The sequence below is a fragment of the Engraulis encrasicolus genome, chromosome 17, assembly GCF_034702125.1.
Source record: "Engraulis encrasicolus isolate BLACKSEA-1 chromosome 17, IST_EnEncr_1.0, whole genome shotgun sequence".
In the NCBI taxonomy this organism is placed as follows: domain Eukaryota; kingdom Metazoa; phylum Chordata; class Actinopteri; order Clupeiformes; family Engraulidae; genus Engraulis; species Engraulis encrasicolus.
This window is the reverse complement of record NC_085873.1, coordinates 9608027-9630794: the sequence shown is the minus strand read 5'-3', so window position 1 is coordinate 9630794 and position 22768 is coordinate 9608027. Positions and strand designations below refer to the sequence as shown.

General features: G+C 45.0%; 1 protein-coding gene and 1 long non-coding RNA gene across 2 annotated transcripts in view; both read right to left on the bottom strand.

Annotated features, from left to right (window-relative positions):
• LOC134467794 (disks large homolog 5-like) overlaps positions 1–22768 on the bottom strand; it is a 104766-nt gene that overhangs the window by 34518 nt on the left and 47480 nt on the right. The window contains exons 5-9 of the mRNA XM_063221729.1: positions 14692–14875; positions 8312–8571; positions 5929–6127; positions 2378–2491; positions 1587–1817 (exon numbers count right to left, since the gene is read on the bottom strand). Coding sequence (XP_063077799.1) covers positions 1587–1817; positions 2378–2491; positions 5929–6127; positions 8312–8571; positions 14692–14875 — 988 coding nt within the window. The remainder of the gene's footprint in view (positions 1–1586; positions 1818–2377; positions 2492–5928; positions 6128–8311; positions 8572–14691; positions 14876–22768) is intronic.
• On the bottom strand, positions 20116–22143 carry LOC134467226 (uncharacterized). Its single transcript, XR_010038477.1, has 3 exons — positions 22010–22143; positions 21143–21221; positions 20116–20481 (listed from the first exon to the last, which is right to left on the bottom strand). It is a non-coding gene; the product is annotated as an uncharacterized LOC134467226 (long non-coding RNA).

Below are 22768 nucleotides of genomic sequence, written 5' to 3'. Positions count from 1 at the left end.
AGAGGCTGGGAGGAATTCAGTGTGAGTGTGTGTGTGCGTGTGTGCGTGTGTGTCTGTGTGTGTGTGTGTGTGTGAGTGTGTGTGTGCGTGTGTGTGTGTGTGTCTGTGTGACGTTAAGGGCAGACTGACAAAGAGACACAGTCAGAGTGAAAGATAGAAAATGGGGAGAGATATAAAGTCAGAATGGCCTGGAGATGAAAGGGCAAAAAGACAAGAAACAGAGAATGAGGGGAAAGAATGAGAGAGAATGAGGACGAGGATGAGTCAGACAGTCAATGAGGTCTACACAGGATACGTAGGTGCGTCTGGAAGGGACCGACAGAACCAGTGAAGGTGAAGTGACTCAGCAGACAGTGACAGGGACAGGAAGAAAGTACTGAAGTTTGTGTGAAAAGGTAGAGGGAGAGAGGGAAGGACGGTGGGGGGGAGAAAGACAGTAATCCCGTTTTAAATGAAATGGGATTTTTTTTTTTAAAGAATGAAATGGTTAAACTTTTTTTTTCGCACACCTCAGCTGGCAGGTGCGTCAGAGATGGCCCATGGGTCACTCAGCAGACAATTTGAAAAAAAAAACTCCTCAACACTGACCATTTTGCTGTTTTCTTTAACACACGTTTCGGTCCCAGACCTTCATCAGGTAAAAATGTAATGTATTGAAGAAAACAGACAAATGGCCAAAGAAATGGCCTCACGCTTTGCTGGGGTACATTTCTTAAAACCATAGTTGCTAACTTCATTAGCTACTTTGTTGTTTTCAATGCAATTTCCATTGGCAACTACCCAAGTTGCTAACTGGCTAACTACTTTCGAGAAATGAACCCCAAATGCCCTTATTAAATATTGCTATGTCATCACGATAACACAAGCATAAGGGAGGACCGGAGTTTGGACAAGAAATAACTCTTTACATAACAATGAAAAAGTGTGACATCGAGCTTCCTTCGGTGAGGGTCTGCTCTCTACGAGTGTCAGTCGCGCTTCTCAGTGTGCCCCCAAATGTGTCCTCTTCCAAAGTCCTCCAAAATGACTCCAAGGGACAATGGTTGACAGAGGGAGCATTCAGGTATCAGAAGTTAATCCCCCTAAGTCATCACGTCGCCAGGTGACGTATAGCACTGCTCAAAACGGCTTATATATCTTCGCTAAGTAAGAGGTAATGGATCACAGTGTTTGAGTCACAGCTTTTAAGAGCCATAAGTTAATGCATATTGCTGCAGCAGCAGGTGGCAATGCGGTCGCAGTGTGTCACACATCCCGAAGTTCATTTCAAGTTCAACGCAGACTTTGGTGGATTAATATTAGCACAACTGCGTGTCTCTTCTTCATATTATGGCAGTCTGTGTGTATCAGTGTCTTTATGGTGTGCTCTTTGTGCGTTCGCTAGCATGTCTGTCTGCACATGTGCTTGTCTATGTGTGTGTGTGTGTGTGTGTGTGTGTGTGTGTGTGTGTGTGTGTGTGTGTGTGTGTGTGTATTCATATGTGTCATATGTGTCTGTGTGTGTGTGTGTGTGTGTGTGTGTGTGTGTGTGTGCGTGCGTGCATGTACAGTATGTGCGTTTCCATGTGTGCGTGCGTGTGTATTACCTGTCGTGCCTGGTAGTACTCCCTGAGCAGCTGGTCTCTCTGGATGATGGCCTCGGTCCTCTCCTTGCGGGCCACGTCGCGCTCCTCCTTGACGGCCTCCATGTCTCGGCAGGCCTGGCTCAGCTCCTTCTGGGCCTCCGCCTTGTCCTTCACCTCGAAACAGTACTTCTCCAGCAGCTCGTTGCGCTCGCACAGCGCACGGTCCCGCTCCACCAACGCCGAGCCCAGCTCCTGGAAGGCAGAGAGGAGAGGAGAGAGGCAAAAGTGTGTTAGAGTGTGTGTGTGTGTGTGTGTGTGTGTGTGTGTGTGTGTGTGTGTGTGTGTGTGTGTGTGTGTGTGTGTGTGTGTGTGTGTGTGTGTGTGTGTGTGTGTGTGTGTGTGTGTGTGCGCGTGCGCGTGTGTGTGCGCACAGAGTTGTATAAAGTGTGTGTATGTGTGTGTGTGTGTGTTTGTGCGCGTGCATGCATGTGTGTGCACCTGTCTGAGTGCCTCCAGTTCCTTGTGTGTGTGTGTGTGTGTGTGTGTGTGTGTGTGTGTGTGTGTGTGTGTGTGTGTGTGTGTGTGTGTGTGTGTGTGTGTGTGTGTGTGAATGTGTGTGTGTGTGTGTGTGTGTGTGTGTGTGTGTGTGTGTGTGTGTGTGTGTGTGTGTGTGTGTGTGTGTGAATGTGTGTGTGTGTGTGTGTGTGTGTGTGTGTGTGTGTGTGTGTGTGTGTGTGTGTGTGTGTGTGTGTGAATGTGTGTGTGTGTGTGTGTGTGTGTGTGTGTGTGTGTGTGTGCGTGTATGCATCTACCTGTCTGAGCGCCTCCAGTTCCTCGCTGGCCACCCTCCTCTGGCTGCTGTTGTTCTTCAGTTTGGCCTCGGCCGTCTCCAGCCCCGTCTGCAGCTTGTCCACCTCCTTGATGACCTGCACCCACAGCCGGAGAAAGAACAGAGTCAACCAGGGCCGGTTTCAAGCATAGGCCGGCTAGGCGGTCGCCTAGAGCGCAATGTGAAGAAGGAGCGCAGAAATGGCGCTCTCCGATGCATAATTTTGCGATACTGAGTTTTTTTTATGAAGTCGCAATCAACAGAGCCTGCCGAAAGTGCTCCTCACGGCAAAACGCCCCTCAGCCAATACAGGGCTCCAGAGTGCGACCAATTTGGTCGCATATGCGCCCATTTTTTCCAATGGTGCGCCTAAAAAATATTTTTAGGCGCACCGGTGCGACCAGCCATCAGTAGAACAAAATCAATTAGCAAACAACCGTTTTAATGGACATACAATTAATAGTCATTCTACAGTAGTGGCCCATCATCACACAATAAAAAACCTGTCGATGCAGTCATTCCTTCAACTCCGCTGAACTACCGGTAGCTTTCTCCCCCTTCCTCGTTCACAGGCAGCCCGACGTTTCAGAATAGAATGTTCGACTTCGCTCAACTATCCGAGTTCACATGTGCCAGTGAGTTTTGTGTTCTCAACCAGGCGAGTTTTGCAACGGAGTTACAATCACGGTAAAAACAGCAAAATGACTTGAGGATATTTTAAACACGAGACGAGTCACAATCACGGGGAAAAACTAAATGGCTTGAGCGGATATTATATTGCCACACAAAAACGCAGACGGGTGCGGATAATTGCCCGTTTCAGCCGCGTGCAGAGCTGGCCAAACAACAGGTGACGCGCTAGTCTGTCGGGACTTCTGTGAGAGTTTTTTGATGGCGACTATGGCAGGCTACATACTGCCTATCAGTCAGCAAGGCATCGTTCATGCACCTCGCGACAGCACGAGAGAGAGGGAGAGGGAGAGAGAGAGAGAGCGAGCGAGCGAGCGAGCGCACTAGTGCTGTCGTGTCTCTTCGTAGCGCTTGCTAAGAGACCACAATCATTATAAAGAGGGAGAGCGCTCAAAAATGGGGAAATAGACAAAACCCAATTCACCTCAGATTCCACTGTAAACATAGGCTAGGCTAATTGTGTCTAATGATTTTAAAAAGCATGACATGTTTAGCAGGGTTTGTTAAAAAAAATCTATCCATCCATCCATCTATAGCATTATCTTATATTGTAACTCTGTGCTTGTGCCGTGTGTGTAGCCTTATTGCAGAAAGGCTGGTATGTTGATCTTACTAGTCAAACACATACTGACTAAAAGGTCTTTTCTACCAGCCAAACTGCTTGTAGCCAAGATGTGTTAGTTAGGTAACCAACTGTCATGTCTTTTATAAGGAGCACATTTGGAAGACTAGCCTATAGCACATGAAAGGCTCCAGTTTTAAAATATAGCAACAATAATAATTATTATTATTATTGCTATTGTTATTATTTTTAATTATTATTTTTTAAAGCTGAGGTGCGTTTGTGTATGGGGTGGTGAAAACATTTGGGTGCACCTAAATTTTGTGCTGGTGCACCTAAAGAAAATGTTTAGGCGCACCAGTGCAACCAGTGCAAAAAGTTAGTCTGGAGCCCTGCAATAGTAATATCGCTTTCAACTGTCTCTGGGAAGTCTGTGAACCAATAAACAGACAGTCCTGAGAAAGGGGGCGGGATGAGTGACAGCGTGCGATCTATTTTGAATTTGGAAACTCACTCAAGAGACAGAGGGAAGCGCAGACAGAGCAGTGCTGCTCTGCTGGGTGGAGAATTGTTATGTTCTCATTAAACCAGTCATTGCATGATGCAGGAGTTGCAGAGGTTGTTTTGGAACTATGTGATTTAATCAGCAACCGTTTGTGATTATGGAAAGCCTAATAGTTATGAGGCTACTGTTTGGAATTAGAGGGAAAAAGAGCTTTGTTTTTGATCTGAGAAATCGCTAGTTAGCATGCTAACATTAGCCAAGTATGCCAAGCAATGAAATCCAAGCAATGTAAAGTAAGACTGGTGCAATATTTAAAACAATTTTAGCTGCCATGTGTCCTTCCATCCACTTGAATGAATTACCTGCTTGTTGTAATCTTAAAAAACCATTGTTTCCAGACCAGAATGACATACATGAATCATGTAACACAGAACCATGCACAGCATGTTTTCATGCTGAGTGATGTAGTAGGCTATTGCAGACAAGTGAGGCTATTTACTATATTTTGTATATTATTCTCCCTTTCTCTCACCCTGTCCATCCAGTTCAAACACATAGATAGCCCCCTTCTTATTCTCCTACTCACAAATGCACCACTATTTCCAGTCCAGAAATGAAATTGGTTCGGAATCATAGACAGCACAAATGTGTAGCTTATTAAAATTGTTATGCTGACATGCTTTGTGATGCTGTAGGTAGTGTAGATAGGCTATCAATGCAGACCTCCTTGGTAGGCCTATTGTCTACACATGCATTTTACATGCAAATGTACTGTATCACTCTCCTGGCATTTCAATTCAAACACATTGATAACCTCCCTCTCATCTGGGGTTGGGGGCACCACCACCATCACATCCAACACACCACACAGTGAAGCTACTTTCATGCGACTCAATCTGATGTGTTGGTCGCCTGTCAAAAAGAACCAGAAATCCATTTGATGCAAAACAATTATTGTTCTTGATGCTATTTAGTTAAGCTTACTACCGGTATTACTCTTTTGTTCTGTAATGTATAAAAAAGAGGGTTTTTTTCTTTCAAAGGTTGGGGGGGCGCCAGAACTTAAACTCGCCTAGGGCACCAAATAAGCCAGAACCGGCCCTGGAGTCACCCTATGTACATGGAGGTCCTTAAGCACAACCTTCAGTTGTCCAGGTGCAGGTGTAATTCAGGAAAAGTTCATTAAACGCTGCACACTGAATACTCTTTTTTCTCTTTATTGTTTGGAGCAAACAACACCTTTTGCCCAGTGCATCTTCAGGTTCGCTCAGAAAAAAGAACAGTGTCCAGTGTGCAGAGTTACCCAGTGCTTTGATCTGGCCACGTGGTTTTACGCTAGCCTCCAAGTTTCCGAGTCAACCCATCTCTCCCATACATTTGTGTTAGCATGGCTAGGTTATGTGTACTAATTCTACGAAATTGGCTGTTCTGTTACTTTCCTGAAACAAGTTACCATTTAAGGTCAAGTGATTACACAGTCCATTGAAATTGTGTGCTTTAAAAAACGGTTATTTTTTATCAGTTCCTCTCAGAGTCCTCAATGATACTCTTTAGAAACAAATGCTATGTCCAGAACCTTGTGAAGGCTGCTCGAAAATCGCGGCGCGGCATGAGGTTGCACACCAGACATTTTTTTTCACTCAGCTCGTGCCGGCCAAGCGGCAAACAAGAAGTAGGCTACAGGCCTACAGACGTTGCCGCTGGAGATGGCTCTAATTTTGTTCAGTGAAGCAATGGTTGACTTTGTTCAGTAAAACAGGATGTGTTTGGCTCTGACCTGGTCGCGCTCGCTCATGACGAGGCGGTACTCGCTCAGCACGGCGTCGCGCTCCTCGCGCAGCTTCTCCGCCTCCTGGCCGGCCTTCAGCTGCAGTGTGCGCGACCGCGTGGCCTCTGATTGGACGCGCTCCAGCTCCCGCTGCAGCTCTGCGCCACGCGACGCCGCCTGTGACAGCTCCGCCTGCAGCGCGTCCAGCCTGCAAGGGAGGAAACGGTAGCGCTATTAGTCTAGTCTGGTCAAATCTGACAGGACTGACATTTAACAAGACATACGTACATTGAAGTGCAAGGCAGGACTCACTTCTTCCAAAAACCTCACCAGGATCTGCCTCTACATGTAGCTACCACTTGGAAAAAAGAAAGCCATCTAGGTACATACAGGGGTCGGACAATGAAACTGAAACACCTGTCATTTTAGTGTGGGACGTTTCATGGATAAATTGGACCACCAAGGTGGCCAGTCTTCATTAATTTCACATTGCAGCAGTAAGATCAGAGTGTGAAGGTTCAATTAACAGGGTAAGAGCGCAGATTTGCTGAAAATATTGCAATGCACACTAAATTACGAGTTCCAAAAAAGAAGATATTCTTGGTGCATGTGTTGCTGGTGCATCTTTGACCAAAGCAGCAAGTCTTTGTTATGTATCAGGACTCAGGAGCCATGGCATCCAAGGTAATGTCTGCTTACCACCAAGAAGGATTAACCACATCCAACAAATTAACTGTGGACGCAAGGAGATGCTGTCTGAAAGGGATGTTTGGGTGAAGGGCCAAGTATATTGACCCTGTGGAGTGCCAAATGGACCGTTCAGGTGGAAATAGGAGAATTCAGGTGCACATTTAATTCTACATTGCTTTGGACAGCTGTGGTTTTACATTTGTTGAATACAGTCCAGGGCCTCGTTTCCCGATAACGATGGCTCTTAGCCTTACATGTGTCGTTAACCAGTGATCCTACGAATGTTCTTAGATTTCCCAAAGACACTCGTACATGAACGCGCGTGCACAGCCTCTAAGATCATTCGTAGCGTCACTCTTAAGGATCGCTGTCCACATAATGTGGTGCTGAAGTGTCCTCGGAGTGAACTGCGCCGTCATGCTGCTAAACCATTTACAAAATGTAAGGCGTGTGTCAGTATCAAAAGTTGTTTTCTATAAGGGTGGGACTACATTTGAAGCAGTTTGCAACTATCGACAGGAGTTATTGTTGGCAAATGAAATAAAATGCACACACACAATGAAATCATGCAAAACCATGAGCTACGCCGTTAAACCAGACAAAGCGCGTGCAGTTGGCTACCGTGCTTAATATTTAAGAAGACAAGTAGGCCTAGGAGTTCCAAATTGGGATGCGCATTTGGGGAGCGGCGCGCAAAGTACCGCGCACTCAAGGCTTTAACAACTGTGAGGAACATTTTGCATGGCAGTCTGCTGTTATTAAAACAAAAAATCTACACGAATCCCCATCGCTGCCTTTTTTATGCCATAGTTTACTCTTAGCCTACAACTATCGTGTATTTTCTGCGTCACCTTCCCTTTCTTAGGGTAGGCTAGGGCGCAACGACTCATTGACCGTTTTTTTTTTAATGTTTCGGTGGCCTTCCGACATCACCACTCTTGTCTCTGGTCGCCGAAGCCCCCTATTTATTTTGCGTGTGGATGCCGTGTTCTTGTTCACGAAGCACCCACACAAATTATGATTGATCACAGTTTAATAATGCCCTGATTTATCAAACACAGCTGAACTATTTTACTGCCAGTAAAATATTTCCCAAACACATTGCTTTTATTTTATACACTTACACAATTAATGTTACCTTCTTATTTTCGTTACAGTGTCAACTGTGGTGCCATGATATTTACACTCCCGTCTTAAAACATCAACTTGAAGCGCAAGTTTCCTCTTTTCCTGTGGGTGTCTCCACTGCGCCATGCCACTCGCGTCTTAAAACAGCAATCTTATGCGCAAGTTTCTTCTTTTCCCTTCATATCCTGTGGGTGTCTCCACTGTGCCATGCCGTTACGATCAATCTTAGCGCGTTAAGACTACCCCAGACCACTCGTGGATTTCTCTTAGAGTTACGTGTCAACCTGCGATGGTTCTTTGCTAAGTAGGCTTTGGGAAACGCTCCGTGAGCTCTAAGATGGTGTTACGTGTGAACTTAAGTAGCACGTAGCGTTAAGTACTACTTAAGGCCCATTCGGAAACGAGGCCCAGGTTAGCACCCAAACATCCCTTCCAGACAGTGTCCTCTTGCGTTCACAGTTAATTTTGTTTATATTGTATGTCTGCGTGGGTGCGTGTGCATGTGTGTGTGTATGTGTGTGTGTGTGTGTGTGTGTGTGTGTGTGTGTGTGTGTGTGTGTGTATCTATCCATACCTCCTCATGCTCGCGGAGCACTGCTGCTGGTAGTGCACTGCTGAGTCTCTGTGTTTCAGCAGGACGTCTATCTGCTTCTGGAGTCGCCGGTTCTCCTCCTCGGCCTGCTCCAGGCGGCTCAGGTCGGCGTTGTGATTGGCCGTCTTCTCGTTGTAGCGCTTGCGCAGGGCCTCGTACTCCTTGCGCGCCGTCTCCAGCTTGTCCATGGCCGTGTCGTACAGCTTGTTCAAGATGTCCGACGAGCCGTTCTCCCGGATCATCTGGGAAGAAACACATTTCAGATTTTTTTTTTTTTAAATAGGATTTTTTGAAGTGGGGCCCAGGGCTCTAGAGTATTGGTGTTGGGGTGTTGTGTGGTGAGGAATAAGTGAGCACAACCAAAGAAGTAGGATACACATAAACAAACAAAAAAACAAAACAAAGCAAAAGCAGAAGGTAAAACAAAACCAGCCAAACAATTGAATGTAGGCCAATTCCCAGAGTTTGCCTGATGAATTTGCAATGACAGTGCCATGTCCATGGCTGCCGCTAAGGTTAAGAAGCTACTGCTAGAATCCTGATGCTGCTCTAGCTGTGTGTGTGTGTGTGTGTGTGTGTGTGTGTGTGTGTGTGTGTGTGTGTGTGTGTGTGTGTGTGTGTGTGTGTGTGTGTGTGTGTGTGTGTGTGTGTGTGTGTGTGTGTGTGTGTGTGTGTGTGCGCGCGCGTGCACATGACTGTTCTGAATTGCCACTATTGGGCATTTTATTAATCATTCTTAGAAAATGATCCCATCTACAATTTTCGCGATTAAGTTTCTTCTACTGCTAAAAGTAAGCTAATGGTATTAGATGGCTTTCCCACCATGTGAGACTGCATTTACACCCCTCTGTCTGCAGGTGGCAGCGTTTGGGGTGTTGGGCTGTCCTGACCTGAAGTAACCAGACCGCTGCCCCCCTTGCCCAAACACAACCTTGTTTTTGTTCGGCTTAAATGTCAATTTCTCAGGGATGTCTCCTGAGGCATCAAAGGCACCGGGCCACTCTGCTGGCACCAGAACTCTCTCTCTCTCTCTCTCTCTCTCTCTCTCTCTCTCTCTCTCTCTCTCTCTCTCTCTCTCTCTCTCTCTCTCTCTCTCTCTATCGTTTCTCTTGCTCTCTCTCTTTATCTGACTTCATTTGTCTTTCTCCTTGTTTTCCTCTGTCTCTCTCTCTGTCTCTCTCTGCCTCTCTCTCTCTCTCTCTCTCTGTCCGTCCATCTGTCTGTTTCTCATTGATGTCTCCAGCTGGGTGAAAGGCACTGGACGATTCTAATGCCACAACAAGCCCTAAATCTCCCTCTCTTTTTCTTTCTTTCTTGTCAGTTTGCTCTCATTTGTTTATCTCTTTCTTTCTATCCTCTCATTCTCATTTCATTCTCATTCTTCCCCCCTCCCTCTCTCTGTGTCTGTCTGTCTGTCTCTGTTTGTCTGTGTCTGTCTGTCTGTCTCTGTCTCTGTCTCTGTCTCTCTCTCTCTCTCTCTCTCTCTCTCTCTCTCTCTCTCTCTCTCTCTCTCTCTCTCTCTCACTAGCCGTCTTGGCCCCAGATTTAAATTCAAATTTGTTTTCTTTTGTTTCCTGTTTTGTTGAGGAGGATCAAACGCGCACAGCTTTGGTGTGTTGCTGCTGTCGCTGCTCTCTCTGCCCGACAGATCAAAGGGGGCCGAGGGCACGCTGGCGAAATCACTTTGTCAAAAACAACAGACTAGTCTCAGGCCCGTCCCAAACAGGGAAGCAACCTAGGCAATTGCCAATGGCCCCCTAGCTGAAGACGGGCGCCTTGGTTATGTACTTGTATTCAAATGACACCAATGACAGCTTAGTGAGTGAGGCAAAACAATAAGACATGCATATGTCCAGGGTTCCTAGAGTGAGATGAGAGAGCCATCGTCAGCCAAGGAGCTACTCCCATAGAGATGGTGACCGAGTCTTATGAATAAGAACCTCCATAAATTCACAACAACGAAAGGCAATGCAATAAGTGCAATGATACTGCTATAAAACCCTCTTTAGGGGGGTCATTCTCAATCATTTTAACTAAAAAAGCCTCCCCCCAAAGTCCTTGTTTGCCTGGAACCCCCAAAATACCTTGAAGAGGCCCTGACTGCTCTTACTTACAGTAGGAAATGGGCCATTTTGGCGGTGAAGTTACAGGCTGCTCTTTTCCTACATTTAACAGCTGAACTGAAGTCAGATGCAGACTGCAAGGTCTTGAGTTTTGCTTTCGAGGCTATATTTTAATGGCTGTTTGCTTATTATTTGTGTGCGTGTGTGCCTGCGTGCGTGCGTGCATGCGTGCGTGCGTTGCTTATCCGTTGCCGTCAACCTAGCCATAACTCAGAGTAGTTTGGGGAAAGTCAAGTGAAAAAGGCTTTTAAGCAATCAGGGCCATTATGATTATAAGTGGCAACTAAATGCTATTATTTACAAAACATCCGAGACAAAGGAAATGGCCTGGTTAATCATTCAGATGCAGACTGGAGTTTGTAGAGGATGACAAGAAAAAGACGGCAGCTGTCTGTGTGTGTGAGAATAGGGAGTGGGGGATGCAGGGTGTGTCTGTGCTTGTGTGTGTGTGCCGCAGCACACATGAGAAGAGAGAGAGAGAGAGAGAGAGAGAGAGAGAGAGAGAGAAAGAGAGAGCGAGAGAGAGAGAGAGAGAGAAAGAGACTGTGTGTTTGAGAGAAAGCTGTAACCTTTTGACTGCAGTCGGGGGTACTTGTTTGTTTTCTAAGTGCGGTCCCAGTGCCACCCCTCTCTCATCGTCTCTCTCTTACACTATTTATGCTTCTGTCATTCAATAGGTGCACGCACGCACGCACGCACGCACGCACGCACGCACACACACACACACACACACACACAAACACACACACACACACACACACACACACACACACACACACACACACACACACACACACAACCTACAGTATATCTCTCGACCTCTCTCTGAATCGACAACAACAGTTTCAATGGAAAGTACTTGCATAGCACTTGACCTGACTAGTAGCAACGCCGAAGGAGGGCGCAGCCTGACTATGTCCAGGGAGATATTGAGTTAATAATGACTATGATAGTGCAGATCTTAAGCTTAACATTGATATCTATGAATCTGGTATTATCTGATGAATGTATGGCCTTTTGAATTTTCACTCCTTTACGTAGAAAATGGAGAAATCAGTCTATCTCGCCTTTGGAATGGCATTAAGTTAGCCCTTTTAAAGACAAAAAATTCGCTTTTAGATAAACTAATTCTGTGTTGAATAGCATTGAGTAGTTGCAACGCAGTTTTGTTCATCATTCATATCTGCAACAGCAACGTGGATATCGGCTTGACGTTGTTTAAAAAAAAATGGTCGCGTAGTCGGGCGGCATGCCATTAATGAAACTGAAACTGAAACGGATATTGTTAAATAATAATAGGCTAATACTAAAAAAAAACCTCCTGTCCTGTCGATAAATGCGAACAGAAAAACCACGAAACAGAGACTAGGCCTAGGTGTTATTATAAGACCCAGTACGAAACCAAACCATCGAGGACTGCCCATTGCACAACCAGTCCACCAGGCGTGTCATTTCTGCCGGGGACTGAATAGAAATGCAGTTACTAAAATCAAACCAGGCACCTGATAATACTAGGTCTGAAATTCTGATCGCCATTGTGCATTAGGCCTACAGACAATGAGCAAACAAGAACTCATTTTTAAAAGCCAACAACAGAAACGCATGTGCTCAGTAGCCAATTCAGTCTGGCTTGCAATTAAGGGGCAATAGACCACAGACGCAATTGAACACGGAGTTCATATCACAAATAGGGTGTCACGATATCACTGACAGACGTTGAATTGATAGGTTTGAGTCCGACAAGTCGTGCCGCTTGTTTTAAACTGGGCGCACTCTTTCAATTTCGGATTGCGTCTTTGACAGTCAAGCAGAGCACAAGCTGCCGCTGGAGCGGAGAAAAGACTTCGCTGAATAAATATCCTTTGAACGGTGTACAGCACAGCAATCGCAGATGATTAGTTTGGATAGCCTATTTTGTGAACGTTAACTTGCCATTAACAAGGAAAGGTGATCTGATTTCAATCCTCCCCGATAATATTCTTTGTGTCTTCAAATTTCCACCTGTCAACAGCAGATCTAGACTCCCACCTAACGACCAGCGCGACACTTTTCTGTTTGCGAGCAGTAAACTTGGCTGATAACTTCAACTTTAGGCCTACAGTATGCAAGGCTAGACAGCGGGTTAACCAATCAGGCCCCTACTATTGCGTTAATAATGTTTAAGATAAAGATGACTTCAGCGCAGGATATCAGAAATAAACAAGACAGCGCAGATGGCTTTTAGTTTTTTTTAATATGGGACACATATCGCGTTATTACGCATCATATGCAATGCGTATTATTTCATGAAACCTCAAATCGGACCTAATAGTAGCCTGTACCCAGCACTTTTCAAACCTTTCTTAGATTTATGGTAGCCTAATTGTGATTTTGAAATCAAACTGAAGCCCATGCACGGAAGACTCGCATTGGATAGGGACTGGGCTTCAGCAAATGACACAGCTAAGGCGCTCAAAAGTAAGGGTTAATAACATAACGTGGGACTTATGATGATGCGTCCTTTTCAGATCAATTGTGAACATTGGGTGAACTATTTGGCTTTCAACTTTAGACATAGGCTACAGGGTTGGATTCCAGGTCAAACGCAGCTGTGCTGCTGACGTAATATTAGTAATAGAATGCTTGATGAAACGCTCCATGCTGCGCCGAGATTTTAGAATGTTGACGGTCTAAAATTCTGCACTTCCACGCGTTTGAAACAGGCAGCGTAGGGTACATGTACACAATGATAAAAATAATGGACATGAAAACACGTGGTCATTGGAAATTAACTCCACTAACCACAGTAAAGCAAAATGTTAACAATGAAAGTTATTCTAAATAGCATAATCGGGCCCCTTTAAGACCTGAACTTGCACATTCTCAGAAAGAATGAAAATCATGAAAAAATGTTAAAAATATATATATATATTGAATAGAGGTTTCACTCTCAGAGACACATGACTCTGGGTTTGAAATCCAATAACATTTATAAGGAAGTTTCAGACGCCATAGCTTGGCTATACAATGCCTGGCCAACTGCCATTTTTCCAGAATTCACAGTGGATGGGCTGTAATGCAGTATGAAAGTCGGGGACAAGACAGACAATGCAACTAACATCTTACAGTTCAGGACAATACAATGCAACTCACATCCCAGGTATTGATACTGAGTCATGGGTCACTGTAGGTCCTTCGAAATTAAGCGTGTGGTTGTAAAATCTTGAGCAAAATTCACAACGTTCACCTCTTCACTAAAATCTGTCTAGTCAGTCTACTGTCAGGAAAAAAAAAATCTCGCAACAAAAACTCACACAATCCTGTGGAAGTGCATTACTGAGGAATAAGTGAGCACAACCAAAGAAGTAGGATACACATAAACAAACAAAAAAACAAAACAAAGCAAAAGCAGAAGGTAAAACAAAACCAGCCAAACAATTGAATGTAGGCCAATTCCCAGAGTTTGCCTGATGAATTTGCAATGACAGTGCCATGTCCATGGCTGCCGCTAAGGTTAAGAAGCTACTGCTAGAATCCTGATGCTGCTCTAGCTGTGTGTGTGTGTGTGTGTGTGTGTGTGTGTGTGTGTGTGTGTGTGTGTGTGTGTGTGTGTGTGTGTGTGTGTGTGTGTGTGTGTGTGTGTGTGTGTGTGTGTGTGTGTGTGTGTGTGTGTGTGTGTGTGTGTCTAATGACCTGACCTCATTAACGTGGGGCTGAGAAACCTCTCTCTACTCTGGGTCTTGTCCTGCATTCTCACTGAGCTGAGTGCACGCACACGCACACGCACACACACACACACACACACACACACAGGATCTAGAAGGTCTTTCATTAGGCCGGTGAAAAAAGAAAAAAGGCCTTCCACCACAAACAGCCAGAAAGAAAGACATTACTACCATTAACTGGGCTAAAACAGAAAAGCCAGCTATTTGCTACTGCTAAAACAAAAAGGCTTGCCACTACCAGCTGATCAGCCATTGGCTCGGGGGAGGAGATGAGGAAATGACAGGGATGTGAACGTGACCTCTCCTTCAGTTTGTCTCAGACCAAAGAGACCTTATTCTGGCCTTGCCCTGTCATCCATGGAAGCCATCTTGGTTACCCTTGTCATTAGCGATGCATGGTAATGGTGAGCACATCTAAAATGCAGGTGCAGTTCACTGTGTGTGAGTGTGTGTGTGAGAGAGCGAGAGAGAGAGAGAGAGAGAGAGAGAGAGAGACAGCGAGAGAGTGAGTTTCTATACAGTAGGTGAAGCTAACCTGTTGATGTAGCATTCTCAGGTCGGCCGCCTCCCTCTGGTCCTCCATGCGTAGCCTCCGCAGCTCGTCGCAGGCCTGCTGCAGGTGCTGGTGCTCCCTCAACAGCTGGCTGTAGTCTCGCCGCAGGCCCTCAGCCTCCTCCTTCAACTGACCCTGCTCACCCAGCGCTCTGCTGTGTAGCGTACTGTAGGATGAAGAGACAGAGACGAGAGAGAGAGAGAGAGAGAGAGAGAGAGAGATTTAAAACTCATGCATTGGACATCACCACCAGTTCATAACATATTTTCTTTCACTACAACAGTGGTCTGCAACCAGCGGACCGTGGTCCGGATCCGGACCCAAATGCCATCCCACCCGGACCCAGAATAAATCGTTAAAATGTTTTTATTTATGACGGGAGAATTTATTTTTTCAGCGGGAGCGCTTTTTGACACAACCGGGCTTTTATTTTGACAGACCGTTCACAGTGCGTGCTGTTACTGTGACAAACGTCAGTCATTTTAACCAATCAAGTCTTAGGTCAACATCTGGCACCGCCTCTCACTTGCAACACTGCGAGTGAGTCCCGAGTCTGATCAGCAGCGCACTGAGGTGCCGATTGAGCAGAGAAAACTAGGATCTGCTCTCAAATGAAAGTAAGCAGCGGCAACGCTGAGAACCAACAGTTGGTTGGTGAATAAACAGAAAGTAATGCGTGCCAGTCTGTCAGACACATTTCCAAACCAATTGACCTCGTATGCTCTGAAAACAATCTGCTTTACATTGCGCTGTTATGAAGAAAAGTTTCATATGTAAGTTGACTGACAGTAACTGGATGAATGAAAATCTCTGCGGAGCAAACACATGTTTCTTAAACCGTAATTGGGTTTGGGGCGAGGGACAATGCAGTATTTTCGCAGATAGGATAGTTGGGAATGCAAACTAGCTCCCGCCAGGTATGCGTTTCGCTCAGCTTCGCGAGCTGCACTGAAAATTCTGAAATCAACAGACGGGAAATTATCTGCTTCCCTTTCGCCGTGTGTATGACTCCTCAAGAAAAATTAAAAGCACAGCCGGTTTACATAACGGTAGAATCTCTCTGTGAAAAGGCTGAGCCTACAACAGTAACAACTGTAGCTAGCTATGATAAACACATCCCCATGCCTTTGGGGATTTTAAACTTGTTTTAAACTGCGGAGCTGGAGAGCAGAAGTTCTGGCCAGAAGCAGTTTGAGAGAGAGAGAGAGAGAGAGAGAGAGAGAGAGAGAGAGAGAGAGAGAGAGAGAGAGAGAGAGAGACTTTATTAATCCCCAAGAGGAAATTGAGTGCCACCTGGTCATACACACAACACATAACAGGAAGACAGGACAAATACATAATAAATAAGAGCTAAGAAATAAATAAAAACAGTCCATCATAAAAACACACAAAGAATCTCAACAACATTATAAAACATTAAAAAGTCACTCAGCAGCTGTTGTTAAAAATTCTGATAGCTGCAGGAATAAAAGATCTTCTGAACCTTTCGGTGGAGCATCTAGGTAGGAGGAGCCTTTGGCTTCTGCCACTTTTTGTGATCAAGCTGAACAATGGGTGGTCGTCCATGCTCAGTACACATTTCATTTTCCTCATTGTCCTCTTCTCTAAAATCAACTCCACCGAATTAAAACACACACCTGTGATGGACCCCGCTTTCCTAATGAGCTTATTCAGCCTGTTCCTGTCCTCAAGTGACATCCCTCCACCCCAGCACACAACTAGGGCTGTCACGGTTACCGGTTTTCACGGTAACCGCGCTTAAATATGATGACGGTGAAGATAACCGTCTGAATTTTAAAATACGGTGTTATCTCGGTGGGTTACCTTACCGCACACCGTTACACCGGGATATCTTTCATCCCTGACACTCCTAAATAGTTTGACGGTGACGAGTGACAATATCTGCATTTCCATAGGCTAACTCACCTAACCATACAGAATGTTAACAGTGGAATCCGCTTATAGTGGTCACGTTTGTCCGAGCCAATTTGAACACTGTAAGCGGTTGATTACTAAAACCAAATTTGTATTATTTCACCTCTTTTTTGTCTCTACCTGTCTGCCAAAAATGAGCGCTGAGAAATACGAGGCTTATATGCATTTCGAAGCATAGACCACGCACGGGTCGTCATATGATGTCAAATAAAGTTTGTAAAGTTCCCATTCGACAAACGTCTTCTGGCGAGTTTCTGCACAGTGTGATTCAGGTTAGGCTATGCATGCAAAACGCGGCTAGACTGGGCACTTGAAATTGCTACACCGATAAATAACACACTGTTGCATAGCCTGCTGTACAGTATTAGTCTTGCCTACAACGTGTTTTTTTACACAGTTTTAAAAAGCCACTCTAAGAACTGCTTGGAATTGGGAAAGTCGCGCTGGGCTTGCTGGCATAGGAGAGATGAGAAGGGCGAGGGGGAGTGGGAGGGACTCGTGGGGAGACGCAGCCTGGAGCAGTTTAAACACAAGGTAGCCTCCTGGGGAATGCCAAGCTTCGCCGAAACATCTCGTTGGCTCTTTTTTGGTAATTTTTCATACGTCTCGAAGAGCTTATGTTTTTCATTCCCAGAATATGAGAGCCATGATTCACGTGCTTGCTGCCCGGTGTCAACTCGTTAGGCTACGTTGGCTAGCGAGACAGAGGCATGTGTGCACAGCCTCATCACTAGAGAGGTTCTGTGTAAACAGGTTGCGTTGCGTCCCCACTCACTAGTCGAGCCATGCCTGCAGTTCACTGCGGTGCTGTCGGGAGAGCGCAACCCATTCACTGTATGGAGTTTGCACAGCCCGCATATCTGAAGTTACCGTGACCATCTGTTTTCTTATTTCGGGGAAAAACACATATCTAGTTTCTGTACATGGCGCATGGCCATATGTGTTTACTAACTGTAAAGGGGTCACGTGAAAAGGCGTTGGTCATATGGAGGTAGTCCATTCGAAAATGCAAAAGCACCAGGGGAGGAAAAAAATCTGCGATCGTAACACAGTAAACTGGTTTAGTTATAGTCGGGTTGCACATGTGGTTGAAATACAGTGAAAAAACTACATGCTCTAACCCCATGGATGCTAGAGGAGCATTTTGACACCATGCATGCTAGGATTTATCCACGTTTTCGATGTCTACTCATAGAAAGGTATGGAGACGCCGTGAAAGTGGGGGCTTGGGGTGAAATTTGAAACGTGACATTTTGTAATAAAGTAACAACAATAACGCACAAACAATATGTTCAAATATCAAAGTAGTGCTAAAACATTCTTCAGGGTCTAAGCTTTCAAATACTGCTCCTGTGTTTATTAGGCTACACGTGGATTAGGCTATAAATGATTGCGCAATGTAAGGTTTTTGTTCAAGGTTTGCGGTACCATGTCGCCTTAGTGTTAGTCTGGCGGCAAACGCCATACTCAATCACAAGTGTGATCGAGTCTGGGGACCAACTGTACATTATCTCGTAGGGAGGTGTGGTTTCCGTAGCCGTTGATTGGACGGCACGAGTGTCCATCACTCGCCAGAGAGAACCCATGCTGCCTTGCGCGCGATGACGTGTGTATATCGCGACGAGGAAATTATCTGCAAGAAGCCACAGAAATTGAAGAAGCTAAAACAGTCTAGAAATCAACAATGGCGCCAGACGATTTTTGCCGTTTGTGCAAGACAAATGAGAAGGACCACCATCTACATATGGACATTCAACTGACATGTTCGCAGTGAAAAAAGAAACAACTATTTCGAACAGGCTGGCGTTCCTACGCTTGATTGTAGGCCTATCCTCCGTGTCGGGGCAGTCAAGGAGATGTTGTTCGCGTTGCGCCTCAGTCATAAACAGGCTCGGAAAGGATTCACCTAATATTCAGGCAATGGGAGGAAGAATTCAAAGACGGCAACGTCTCCAAAAGGCCACGCGAGCCAACGCCATCGACGACACCGAGGGATTTGAAAAAGACATTGCCAAACCCACCGACTCCAAGTGCCAACTCAGGTATCCAGTTTACTCTGTTCAATCGCTCCAACTGGTAGCTCCAGCTCCTTAAATTCAATGCTCGCTCACTATTACATTATAATCTCTTCATAGACAACGTAACAGTTCTTGTTTAGGTTTTCTTACTGATCTGCCATTAACTAGTCATTTAAAAAGTTGGTAGTTGTCCCAGTCAATCGATAGAGGGGAGAGCATTTCACAGCCCCCCTACACTCACTGACACGACCCTCACTCCAACCCCCCCCTTACTGTATTAATTTACCATAATGTGTACTGTAATAATGGGCCTAGATTATCTGAACATATTCTGTTTTTAATAGCCTAAGCCTTGGTATCCACTTATTTCTTTAAACAGATGATGGCAGGCACTGACAAGGAGCTGGGCATAACAAGACCAAGTGGAGCTCACCATGTGGACATGACAAGACATCCTCACCTTGGTGGACACACTGCAAGAGGCAGAACTTTTTAAACAGAAACCAGGTCGCACATCTACTGCATTCCCTGGCTTCCGAAATGACTTGTTGGCAAAGCTCGATCACAAGGCACTGTGGACGTGGATGAGCAGCAAACTGAATGAATGGTGCAGTGTCCTTTGAGTTATTTGTACTGTTTGTCTAGCCAGGTAACACCCATGCTGCCTTACAGGCGACCGTCAATGTTGGTACGGCGTCTTCAAAAAGGTGAATGCCAAAATTATTCAAATAAGTTTTACTTAATTACTTTTCTATTTTCTTGCTTTGAAATAGTTTGTTATTCTTGTTTGTTATTCTAAGTCATTGTCCTTCATTAAAATCATTTCCTTTACCAAGCTGTCTCATTAGTTTACAGGGAACACATTACAACATGTAGTTTAAAAATGTAAAAAGTATTTATTCAGAATGATATTTACTATATATACAAGTGTGCAGTTATTTACAATTATTTACAGTGGCTCTGTACTTAATCTGATAATGGAAGCATGGATAAGCCTGACTCAATGCTGCTTAGAGAGGTTTCAGCATCCTCATCCTCAACATCAAAATACACTGGAAAGTCCATGTCTGGTGACAGGTATGGTTTTTCAGGAATGTCAGGGAATTCACACACACATCAAAATCTTTAAATACTTTGTGAACAATGCGTAGGATGTCCTGGCCATGTTTTATGTCAAATACAGGGAGATTCTGCATGACAAGTCATGTCATATCACAAAGACTTTACAAAACTGAGTAAATTAGTACATTGCTGAAACCAGTGCAGAATGAGGCATTTGTGTAAAGGTGTTCACCTAGTGCAATCAGGCTATCCCTATACTCCTCCAAAAGCTGTCTGACCAGTCCCTGCTCTTCCAATGTGACATTTCTGCATTTGACAGGTGACGGGATTTGTTTGGGTATTTCAAAGTTGGGTTTTGGAAAAGAGAAAAAGTAAGAGTTACACTTGCATAATGAGTGGCAATAGGTGCAGCAGGAATGGCCAGGCTCCACACTGGACACGTGAGGCTCAAAATGTACATACAGGGCTTTCCTAAAGCAGCCATTTAGACTTTCTTTAAGCATCGTTTTCTCCCTCGTGTTTATTGTCCGGCAGTATATATTGACTGGTGACATCTCCACTCCTTTCTCTGTCAAGTCCTTCACGAGCCAGTCGAAACAGTCCAGTGACTCACTCGAAAGTCGTCTTATGGAGAGTCTGATGTTGGGTCGATTGGGGCTGGCAATGATGTCAACTGGGTTTTGGAGTTGGAGCGGTCTCCTGACAATTTCTCTTGAGTGCAATTCCGCAGACACAGTCAATGCCAGTACCGGTGTTTCTACAAAATAAGAGAATACAAGAACAACATCACAACATGGAAATCATTTGCATAACAGTCAAAGCTGTTCAGAATTGTGGCTTCAGAGCTTATGGGTTGTCAACAGTCCTATTCTCTGGTGTCTCCACTACTTCTTACCTGTCAGCCCATCCCCCCGGTTGTTGTCGTGGGTTACCTGCCCCCCCCCTCCCCCCCTCCAACCACCTCCACTCCCCCGACTACTCTGCCTGTACACTTGGGGACACCGCTCCTGTCCCCTGACTTGGTGGCACCAGCAACAGAACTTTCTTTTCTCGAGGTGTACATTGGCCTGTGAGATACACCCTGCCAGGACACTACGTCAGAACACTCCGCTTAGGCCTACTTTTTCATACACTGAATACATTGCATGATATTTTAACTGTACTATGAAAAGAGCAATGCCAAAGCATCAAAGCGTTACTTGATTATTGCATGTAATTTTTGTAATGTCAAAATGTCAGAAAGTTTAGAACACTGCATAATCAATGGGGTGAGAGGTGTGATATCACAGTAGCAATACCATGATTAGAAAACTGCTCTTCAAAAGATTAATGAGTTGAGTGAGTTAAAGTTTTCAGTGAAATAAAATGTCTTCGGTTAAGGTTAGAATGATCTGAAAAAAGGTGTTAATATTACCCACCTGGTTTCACGATGGCTCTCAGTTCCCCAACCTCGCAAAGCTTTCCCTAAAAGCCTTCCGTCCTTTCTCAGCCTTCCTCCTGTTTGAGAAAAGAAAACCACAAGTAAAGTGTAGTAATTTGCAGTGGAAAATGATTGCCCTTCTGAAGTTAGGCCTGCTTAACAAATGTAGCAAAAACATATTTTTCTCAGGTAGGCTGATGATACTTGTGCACACAACCGAGAGCTGTGCTACTCAAGTCTGCACACTGCTGGATATGCTCCAAAAAATAAACTGTATTAATTAAAACACGCAATATTTCGATCACCCTGGATCTTAATCAGGCATATGGGTAACAGCAAGGAGCTGTGGCCTGTAACTTATCAGATGACCTTATTTTACACCCGTCCAGGCAGGGCACCAAAAGGTGTCAGTCAATTAGACAGACTGGTGTCTTGACCTGTGCCTATTCATACAAAAGGCAAAACATTACATTACACTTAGGGCCTAGTTAGGGGGTAGTTAGGTTAAGCATGGAAGCTCTCTCTCTGTCTCTCACTTAAGTTATATCCCCGATGAAGATCCTGGGCATGTTTTGATAAGAATACGTGAAATCATGGGGGAGTGCATGCATATGATAAGAACACGTGAAATATAATCAGGGGGAGCCCATGGGGCTATACGTCTGAATCCCGTGCAGCCCTAGCTTCTACAACTGCAAGGAGTTTTTGGATTTGCGCACCCTACCCAAACGACTAAAGCTGTGCTACTTAAGCCTTTACTCACTGTAACATTAAATTGATATCGAAAATGAACCCATAATGTGACATTGTGACAACCACAGTAGGTACAGACATAAGGACAATGATATCAAGAAATAACACTTACCATTTATATAAGTAAGATGGACTTCATCGACAACTAGTATACGCCGATCAGGTTGGTCTTGTATACATCGGTGGCTAGCATGTCCTCCCACTTCGCGCTCAGCCAGGCCTCGGGACTGCCAAACAGAATCTTATAACGGCATCATCTCTTGACCCAGCTGTGTTGCAGATATTCCAAGGTCGACTGCGTCCTTTATTTGGTCCTACACCAACGCTATTAATGGCGAAACCACAGCAACGACCGGGGTCTCCCTAACCCCCATTACCTTAGTAACCAACGGAGCGAGTTGGTAAATCAGACTTTTACCAAATCCAGTCGGTAGTAAGGCTAACACATCTTCCTTTCCGCTGACAAACGACTCTAACGCTAAGCGCTGTTCGTTTTTCAAAGCGAAATTACGTTCCAAACTATTCAAAACACTGTCCAGAGCTTCTCCGAAAGATTGCTTCGCTTCGGCTGCCGCCATGATGGATTCGCGAAAAAACTACTAGCAACTAACTTCCGTTTGTCGAGTAGTACGCGTCATCGTCTTTCGTGCCTCCTCGCTCTGTGATTGGCCCCCGTTTCGATGTAAAGATTTCTGCCTTGGTCCCCAGGCTGTCCAGCAATTCGAAAAGAATGCGCAAGGCAGCATGGGTACTCCCAGGCTACCCTAGTGTCGGCATTTAAAAAAAAAAAACGCGATAATACCGTAAACCGTGGTAATTTTGGCCACAATAACCGTGAGCCTAAAATTTCACACCGTGACAGCCCTACACA